Source organism: Tiliqua scincoides, chromosome 4 (genome assembly GCF_035046505.1).
Source record: "Tiliqua scincoides isolate rTilSci1 chromosome 4, rTilSci1.hap2, whole genome shotgun sequence".
Lineage (NCBI taxonomy): Eukaryota > Metazoa > Chordata > Lepidosauria > Squamata > Scincidae > Tiliqua > Tiliqua scincoides.
Window position 1 is genome coordinate 4345660 of NC_089824.1, and position 10063 is coordinate 4355722.

At 45.6% G+C, this 10063-nt stretch overlaps 1 protein-coding gene across 1 annotated transcript in view; it reads right to left on the reverse strand.

The window, feature by feature from the left end:
- Positions 1-7179, reverse strand: part of ADGRB1 (adhesion G protein-coupled receptor B1) — a 232251-nt gene extending 225072 nt beyond the window's left edge. The window contains exon 1 of the mRNA XM_066623182.1: positions 6432-7179. Coding sequence (XP_066479279.1) covers positions 6432-7179 — 748 coding nt within the window. The remainder of the gene's footprint in view (positions 1-6431) is intronic.
- Positions 7180-10063: the final 2884 nt, after the last annotated feature.

Genomic DNA, 10063 nt, shown 5'->3' on the forward strand with positions numbered 1-10063 from the left:
CTGATGTACCCACTCCTGCCCCACTCCTGCCCCATCACCACCCTCCCACTGCCCTCCCTGCCCTTTCCCAGTCAATCGGTCCCAGTAGTCCTTTCCCTGCCCCCATGGCTACAACCTTGCCAGCACACAGCAGTGCTCCAATGAGGCTCCGATTTCTTTGGGGTCGGCTCTCAGTTCTACCCTGTACATTGCAGCAAAGGAATCGACCCCATCGCCAAGTCTGAGAAGGCGTTAAATGACACTGAGCTTGGGAGGAACGACACCGAACTGAACAGTTGAGCTGCTCTCTGCAGTGCTGCTCATTAAATGATACATAAAAGTCCCCTCGTAGCAACAATGGGAGTAGTTGCCTGTAAAACTCCCTAGCAAAACGGGATGTAAATTCCACCTTTTGGCTTCCCCGTACACCAGTGGCACATTCAGAAGGTAATTGCTGATATTTCCGCATTGTGATCATGTCCGTAAGCTATTGAGCGGAGAATAGGAAGGATGGCTTTAATTCTCTCACCTCTCCCCCCCCCCATGCCCTGCAGCTCTTCCTTCCTGGTACCTTATAAATGTAAAGAAACATGTTTTTTTTGTATATAATTTAGTGTGGGGATGACAGGCCTAGTTGGGAAAGAAGATGAACGTAGCCATGATCACTCGTGCTCTAGGGGTGCCCAAACCCTGGCCCTGGGGCCACTTGCGGCCCTCTAGGACTCCCAATCTGGCCCTCAGGGAGCCCCCAGTCTCCAATGAGCCTCTGGCCCTCCAAAGACCTGTTGGAGCCCACGCTGGCCTGATGCAACTGCTCTCAGCATGATGGCCAACTGTTCGACCTCTCACGTGAGCTGTGGGACGAGGGTTCCCTCCACTGCTTGCTCTTTCACATTTGTGATGCAGCAGCAGCAGCAAAGGAAAGGCCAGCCTTGCTTTGTGCAACACCTTTTATATGCCTTGAGCTATTGCAAGACCTTCATTCATTCATATAAGTTCCATCTGATATATTCATTTATGTAAATTTATTCAAATTTGAAATGTAAATTATTTTCCTGGCCCCTGACACAGTGTCAGAGAGATGATGTGGCCCTCCTCCCAAAAGGTTTGGACACCCCTGCTCTAGAAGCCTCAAAACCGGGTGACCGCAACGTGCTCTATGGGGGGCTGTCCTTCCCCCTGCCCACAGGAGGATTTTTTTTTCATTCTTTGATACTTTCGACCACAAAAGCCTAAGTTCCTATGTCCTTGAAAAGTATCTGAGATCTTCCACAGGTCCTAATTCATAGGTGTAAAGCCACTATACTGTCGTCTAGATAAGGATGGCCAAAGCATATAATTCCAGTTCCATTTGATTTTCATTGGGTGTCTATTTGTTTCTTCGTCCAATCCAAAGTGCAAAACCCTGTTGAAAAGAATCATCATCATCAACTTGAAACCAAGGTACCGAAAGGTCCTCTTGCCCCTGGGTATGTCCTGTTGTTCACTCTGTTCAACAACTTAGACCTTGCTCCAGGGTCCTCATTAAGTGAGATCCAGCACAGAAAACAGAGCCTTTCGAGTGGTTGATGCTCTAGAACAGGTTCTTCAACCTGTGGATCACGACCCCAATGGGGTTACAAAACCTTATTGGGGGTTTGTGACAGCCTTTCAAAGACTGTGCAAGAGAGGGCTTGGATCCAGTTCAATAATAATACTGCCTGGTCAAAACTGAGTTCTTGATATAATCCTACACAGCCTCTTCTCACTGCTTTGCCCTGCAGCTCCAAGGCCAGCCCTGCTCAAGGTGCTACTTCACAGGGGTGTTGTGAAGACACAAGAAGTAGGGGGGAAATGGGGTGTGTGGGGGCAGAAGTTTGGGGGATTGGGTACCAGGAGCCAGGATGGGATCAGCAGTAGAATCCCAGTCTCATACTTGATTTATTTGATTTTGGGAGTCATGGCACCAAAAAAGGTTGAAGAGTACTGCTCTACAATGCTCTTTCAGGAGGTCTGTGTGCCTTCAGTACCTATGAAACAGGTTTTGGGGGCTCTGGTGTCAACACAAAGAGGCCTATATGGCTCCATCCAGATGGATTCTATAAACCTGACTCTATAAAATATGGGACTTTGGGAAGGGTTGAACCAAGAATCCAAACCAATCGTCTGTTTTGATTGTTGGTACTAGTTTTAGTACTATTATACATCCATGGGAGCCAGTCACAGGCAGTAGCACAGCTAGAGGGGATGCAAAGCATTACGTTTTGCAGGGAACCTCACCGTGCTGAGCAAGTATACCCTCCCTCTCCTCTTTGGAGCCATTCTGGGCCACTAGAGCAAAACTGAGGTGTCACAGGAGGCATTCTCCTGAAAAGCAGGGAATCTTTGCCCTTGGCATAAGAACTGGTAGAGTCTGTTCTCTTCCAGGATGTCAACGGTGGGGTAGGCAGGAAAGAGGAAAGGGGTTTGCCCTCAGGTGCAAACCCCATGCAAAATTCATGATAACCACTCTGGCGACTCTGCTTGGCTTCCAAGCCTTCTGCTGTATGTGCACTATGTTTAGGTAATGGCTTATTTTACTGACACTCTGCAGAAATTTCAGCACACTGAAAATTTCAGTGTTCTCTTCCTCCCATCTGCTTTCTGTTTCTGACATGGGAGCCAGGAGGAGCAGTAGGTCACACGCAGCAGGAGCCATGGCCTTCTCAGTCCCCACTTCCGTGGGTTTGGGATGTCTGCTATGCAGATCCATCTCTTTGACGCCATGAACGGCACACTCTTTCCTTGCCAAACAGGCCTGGAGGAGAGGAGGCCTGGAAGAGGCCATGCAGATTTTGTATGGGAATCCAAAGCAGAACGACACAGGCATTAGTTAAGCCAGACTGACTGACACCTTGTGATGAACAGATAAATAGTGCAAAGGTCTTTCTGTTTCCAGCAGGTGCAAAAAAGCAACATCAAGTGCGCTCTGGCAGGGGCAGTAGATTAGCAGGAAACCCCCACATTCACCTGCCCTTTTGCACCCACTGATTCTTTTCCTCCTGCTGCCAAATTGGAAACAAGGGCAGAGAGGATGAGTAAGTGGGGAGGAGAGGAGAATGGTGGACTGGAAAACTTGTGTTACCCACAATCCACCTGACCCAGTGTTGTCTCCTCTCCTTGAAGTCTCTGAAGCCCCAGACTGAGATATGTGCTACCAGCAGTTTACTAACTGGAGAGTTTAAAGATTGTGTGTGGGGTGTTCTGCATGTGAAGTATGTGCGCTACCAGTGAGCTCAGCCCTCCAGCTCCTGGACACTTGATAACTTTTTTCTTTCCCACTCATCCTTGGGGGTGAAAGTGGCTCTCCTAGGACTGGAACTGCGGCTGTCAGTTTCAAGGCCACATTGACTTCATAAGGTAGAGTGGCTGGAATTTGTGGAGATGGGAGGTTTTCCCTGTGGTGAGCTATGCCCACTCATTACACTTGCATCTCTATCAAGCTGTCATTTCCAAATGCCACATTAATAGATGGGGGGGCAGTGCTCCATAGAAAGAATTGTCCATTCATAGCAAGGAGAGTTTTGATATGATTCCTGCTTCTAGAAGCTGAGACTTACACCCCATCCCCAACTTGGCATCTGGGACAGCCATTGTGAGTCTTGCTCCCAAACCCCCAAGCCCTCCCCTGCAAAACAAATATTGAAAGGAAGTTTTGTTCCCTTTTGCTTTCCACTCACAACTGTTGCCTCTGCCCTAGTTAATGCACATTGACATGTTGCCATTGTAGAAATGTAGGTGAATGCATCAGTAGTGGCACCAACACTATGGAATTCCCTTCCCCTTGACTTAAGAACTGCTCCCTCTCTTGAAACTTTTCGGCGAGGCCTGAAGACCCTTCTGTTTTGACAAGCCTTCTGAATTCCTGGCCTTTTTAACACCTTTTAATATTTTTTTAACATCTGTTTACAGGCCTGATCCTTTTTTAATTTGCTGCGCTATGCTCTTATCTGACTAGTTTTTATCTGACTACTGTGTTTACAATATGTTACAATATGTTATTTTTATCTGTTTTAAACTAGGTTTTTAAATGTGTTTTAACCTTGTTAAACACCTCTCCTGAGTCCCTTCAGGAGAAAGGCGGGGTAAAAATAAAGTATAATAATAATAATAATAATAATAATAATAATAATAATAATAATAATAATAATAAATATTGCATCTGTTTTGCTCCCCCCACCGGGAATGGCTTGGGAGGTTGGCGTTTATTATAAAACATCTTTTACGAAACATCTGATCCAATTGAGTCTTATTGTTTTTTTATGGTTTTAATTTGTTTTTATTAATTGTTTTAGCATTGTTTTTATTGTATTAAATATTATTTTGTAAGCCACTTGGAGGACCTTTAAGTGGGGTAGAAAGATGGGGTGTGTACACACACACACACACACACACACACACACACCTTAAATGAATGAATGAATGAATGAATAAATAAATAAATGGTTCCAAAGGGGAGGGGGGCCTTTTGCACAGTTAGACCCCCCTGCAAAACTTAGTGCTTTGCACCCCCTCTATCTGCGCCACTGAACGTAAGAAGCCCCAAAAGGCCTTTAAACATCTCAGAAGATAATGACTGAACAAGGAGCTCTCCAAACTGCTGCTTGGACCCTGGACAAGCAGCACAAAAAGCAAAAAATCAACCTTTCATGCCAGGGCCTGCTGTCTTCCAAAGCCAGTGGCAGCCTCACTAAAAGGCCTTCTTATCCATCAAACAAACACCACCTGCTGCCTTTGGACACAGCACATGCAATCTATTTGTTCTGAAAGCTGGAGAAATCTGACCAAGTCCTAAACCAGCACATTGACAGTCAGAATGTCCAAAACTCTCCCCAGGCCCCACTATGTAAAAAGTCAGCGGTTTCCAAGGAACGCCACATGTGTGAGATTGGGATTGTTCTGAAACAGGCTTCCTTAAAAAAAAGTTGGGGGGGGGGGAGTGAAAGGATCCTTACAGTCTAGGGGTTGTGTCATTTTGCACTGGAGCAAGGGAAGACATTCATCACAACAAAACAACTTGGTCCTTCCTATTGCGTAACCACAATCACCCCAACCTCTCATCCATCTAGGATTAGGGGCAGGAGTTTTAGGTCAGAAGAGACTTCCTGGATAGGTTTAAGTGCTGGCACACTTGCTCTTGCTCTTAGAAATCACATGCCAGCTTTGAAATAGAACACAACAAATAAGGCGAGAGCACTTGGAAGTATTTGTCCCACCAGGAATGTGTAAAGACTAGATCCACTCTGTTTACTCAGACTTATTAACTGATGACTTTCACAAAGGTTAAGGTTTTTCTTTTTTATGGCTTGAAACAAAGCATCTTCTGGGTAAAGATTGTGGAAGCTTTAAAGGGTTCATTATAGGGAATGAAGGAAATGAATCAGTATGTGCAGTAAGAACAGAAGCAGCGGAAAGGAATGAAATGACACTTGCAGTAGGAGGGGTTTTAGTGTGACACGTAGGAGGGAAAAGGAGAAAGTGAAGTTGTTTTGAAGACCTCCTGTCTGACCTCAGTCACAACAGCAGCAGATGTCCAAATTGTTTAGCTAAATGTATTAATAAAAGACTTCTGTTTAAGAAAAATAGGTCTTCCAGAGTCATCACTCCTGAGAAGGCCTATTGCTGGGGCCTTGAATCTGCAACACATCTAGTAAGTCAGACCATTCATCCCTTTGGACCAATCCCATCTGCCCTGACTGGGAGTAACTTTCCAGTGCCTTTCCTGCTGGTTTTATCACCCAAGATCTCTTTTAGCTGGAGAAGCAAGAGATCACGCCTAGGAAGAGCCTGCAGAATCAGATCAATGGCACCTGTGGCCCAGCATCCTGTTTCCCACACTGACCAAGAAGATGTCTCTGGAAAAGCCTGCCAGTTAGGCATGTAGGCAAAAACCTCCTCCCACCAGTAATTCCTAAACTGTCATTTAGCATCGTACAGCACTAGTAATGGGGGTTCCATATACCCACCATGGCCTGCCCATTGATAGACCTCTCTTCCTCCTCTTACATAGCTGAAACAGCCCCCCCCCCCGAAATTCTGGTACATCATGCAGTGGGCCGGCCTTGAAATTATATGCAAGCTACCTGGAGCCACCTTAGGACAGTATTTCTGCACTAAATATCAAATCCGTACGGAATCCTTTCCAGGGCCCTGCTTCTCTATAGGGACGAATGCTGGCTAACTTCCTTAGAATTCCCAGTTTCTGCTACAGTCCCTAGGATCCCCTGGTAACATCCAAGACATCAAAACCAGTTCCAAGTCAGAATCGCATTTTGATAAATGTCATCAATGTCCCTTCAAATTTAAACATTTACCTTCAGCATCAAGACGCCATTTTAGAAGATAACGTTGCAATAGATAAAGAAAATGTTCCCCTGCCTAAGTCACAAATTCTATCCTCCTACCAGAGTATATAAGTACTGAGACACACTTACCTAAGAAATCCAGTCCACTGCTGTCCTTTGGGCTACTCATGCAGTTCTCCAAGTAAATCCCATCCTTAAAACAATCGTCCTTCTTTTTGGTTAACCCAAGGATCTCGCTGGGCTGATCGAGCACCTCTCCACTGGCACAAGAACATGGGGTCTGCATGATGCCGCAAGGGTGGGAACTGCTGCTTGTGGTCAAGCAAGTCTCCAGCCACTTGCACAGCATTTGGCAAGCTGCCTTGCTTGGGTTCCTGTTGCCCACCACCAAGTATTCCACCGAGAAGTCTCTTTCCTGAACTTTGGCAGGTTTCCACTGAACAGGGCTGCTTTCCAGCACAGAAGCAATTTGCTTCATCTGGAGAAACTGCTTGTTGGACTGGAGGAAGGCGTAGCGGGTGGAGCTGTCACACAGGTTTAGCACATCGTCAAAGCTCTCCATGCCCAAGTACGTCCGAGTTGACTCCAAGAACGAGTCAAACTGGTACGTGCGTATCTGCTGGTGGTCACATGCGCCCACAGGTTTCAAGACCTTCATGTATAGGGTGTACCTCCTGGGGTCGGGGTTCTGGATAATCCAAGAGCAACGGGAAGAGTTCAACGGGAAGACAGCAAAAGAGGAGAAATACCCAAAGAATTTGCCCTGGACCAAGGTGGTGCACGGAGATTGCCCCAGGTCAAGGGCCACCACTGTCCACACAAAGCAGAGTGGCAATAACAAAAGCAGGTTCAAGGAAAATCTAGTGCTCCTCCTCATCCTAGGTCCCTGGTCCTTTGGAACTCAAAGCAATTGCCAGGCAGAAGGCAGATCTGGGACATAACAGGAGGAAAAGAGAGAATTCCTGCTCCAGGTTCTATGCGAGTCTAATCCAGCCCTCTCATGTTTGGATTTGAGCGCCTCCTTGTGGTGTAGGCAGGCAACACCTGGAGAAAAGGAGAAGAGAAGCACACAGTTTGTTAATTTTGGAATGCAGTGTAATATATCAACATCCAGATGCTCCTTTAGAGAAAATGTAGCAGGTATCAATGTATCAACAAGGCAAATGTAATGGCTGTCAGATCAAGAATGCATCTGTTTGAGGGATGCACACCTCAAAGTGCTTACAACACAAGTGACTGTCTTCATTTCAGATTATTTTGCAGTCAAGCACAAGCGAACTGACCCTCTCGCACAAACCCTGGTGTTCTATTGAAGCCTGGCCTCCTCCTTAGCCCTTCCTGTGGAGGAGCATGAAGAGCACCAATATGCAAGAAAGACTGGACACAGCCTCTTCCCTCTACATACTCCAGGCACACATGATGCACACCATCCCAAAAAAAATCCATCACACCAGCTTCCCAATTTATAATCTCTGAGCTATTGAAGGGACTGCCTGGTAGAGCAGAGGCTATATTTGCCACCAACTGGATTCAGCCACGGTTGGCTGAAACAATGTAGAACTGATCGATCTTGCTTTGCCCTCCACTCCTCCATCAACACAGGTTCCTCCTCTACAGCTGATCTTTTCAAAAGCAGGCTTCTCTGCCTGTTGAGAAATAAGCAAGCATGCCCTCTTCTCGCAGCTCCTCTAAAAGAAGTGTGTGTTAAATCCCCTGGAGCAATTTTATTCATCTTACCAAAAGATGTTTTCCTTCCCTCCAGTTTCCTTAGATATTTCATTGCTTCTTCAAATTTCATGAAAAATGAACTCCAATGATCACCTAGGGAGGTGTCAAACATATGCAGACATACTTGGGCATTCCCTGCAATTTCTCCGAAGTTTTGGCTGAGAAAAAAACACTCCAATTTTCAGTTTAAGTGAAATTACAGTGCGGACTTGACCATACCAATGGAGCTAGTTGATTACCAGTTGCCCTGTATAAATCTTGCCACCCTGACATTTGAGAGCCGCTGTGGTGTAGCATTTAGAATGGATGAGGCCCCCGAAAGGTTGTTACGAGGATACAAGTGAGGGAGAATCATGTACCCTGCTCGAAGCATCTTGGAGAAAAAGTGGAATAAAAATAAAACAAACACTTGCATATTTTTTGCTCTTCTGCTACATCTTCAGATCAGAGGGACAGAGGCTGCTGCAGCAAAAGAAACAGAACGGAGAATTGTAGAGACGGTGGTTCTACTTTCCTGTTGTGCAGGTGTCATGGGGGGGGCAGGGAATACCATGTGTATCCTAGAGAAATCCTGCACATGTGAGAAGGAACAATTGAACAGGCCTGCTGAGGTAATGGAGAGGATGTTGGACATCACTGACCCTAGTGAGCTTCTGGGCTGGCCAAAGTTTTGACCTTCGAATGAGTCAAAATTGTCTCACAAGGATTTTGTGAAGATAAATGCAGGGGGAGAAAAGCATAACCAATGATTAAACTGGGAGGGGGCATAGCTCAGCGGGAACACACAGAAGATTCACTTAAAAGACGTTCATAGAGCAAGATGAGGAATGACAGAGAGATCTCCACTACCTGGGAGAACAAACAGCTCCAGTAGTGTTTTGTTGAGACTGAGTTGTGAACCAGGAAGTCTCCAGTTGGGACCTTGACCCTGCCATGAAATCATCAGGCATTCACTCCCTCCCACCCTCAAGTCCTCTTCCCATCTATATCAAGGGGATAATTACTCAGAATGACCATGTATGGATTACAACAAGAAAATTGATAAAAAGCACTTTGAACCACCAAAAGCAAAAGTCCAAGGTATCAGGGAAGGGGAGAAGGCAGGCTGATATAGGGGAGTAGCGCCTCGTGGTTAGCTTGCCCACACACACCCCCCTTCTTGCTTCCCACTTTCCCCTTATTGAACTAGCATCTCAATGGATAGAAATCCCACCAATGAAAGAGGTTGGGGGAATGGTTAGTTATAGGGCTTTCTTGGTAGAAATTCCCCCCTTTTGGAGTTGAGAACTGATTTTTCTTTAGAAGCCTTCCAGTTAGGCCTGAAGACATTGCGAAAAAAACTTCTGAACCCAGCACGGTTTTTAAGGGTGTGCTTACTGGTTTCAGGCCAGTCCTTAGTGGTTTTACTAATTACTGTTTTAAGACTTTAAAGATTTAAGAATGATTTGTTAAGGTTTTATAGCTGGATATAAATAAATATCAAGGGAAGCTCTTTCTACCCCCAGAAAGTGCTGTGTAAATGTTCTGTCCTTAAAATGACCATGCAGTATCCCAGTAAGAAACCACAGAGATTTCAGCACTCAAAGCAACAACTGCCAAGATTTGCCCTTCCTTTGCCTCCCGCAGACTTCTCCCTCTCCTCGCCAAACATCTTAAAAGCCAAGAAGCTTTAACTAAACATTCCCTCTAACAGGACGCTGTGTTCCAGCTGTTCGGCCCCAGGATTGATTTCCCCTAAACAGGGTCCCATCTGGAAGTCTTTTCCACAAGGAACTTTAATTTTTTTCCCCCACTCCAAAATATAAAAAAATATAAAATAAAATAAATGCTGTAGTAGGAAACTTTAAAGGATAATTTGCAATCAATCAATGCAGGCTTGCCATGGTCATATTGCTGGGTGGCAAGAACCACACAGGACTTCCATAGCTATTTCCAGTAACAGCAAAATAGAAGCTCCTTTGCATAGGCAGGATGGTTCTGAATAGCAAATCTTGGCAACAAACCAAAGGCTGTTGTCTTTGTGCTGTGGGCTT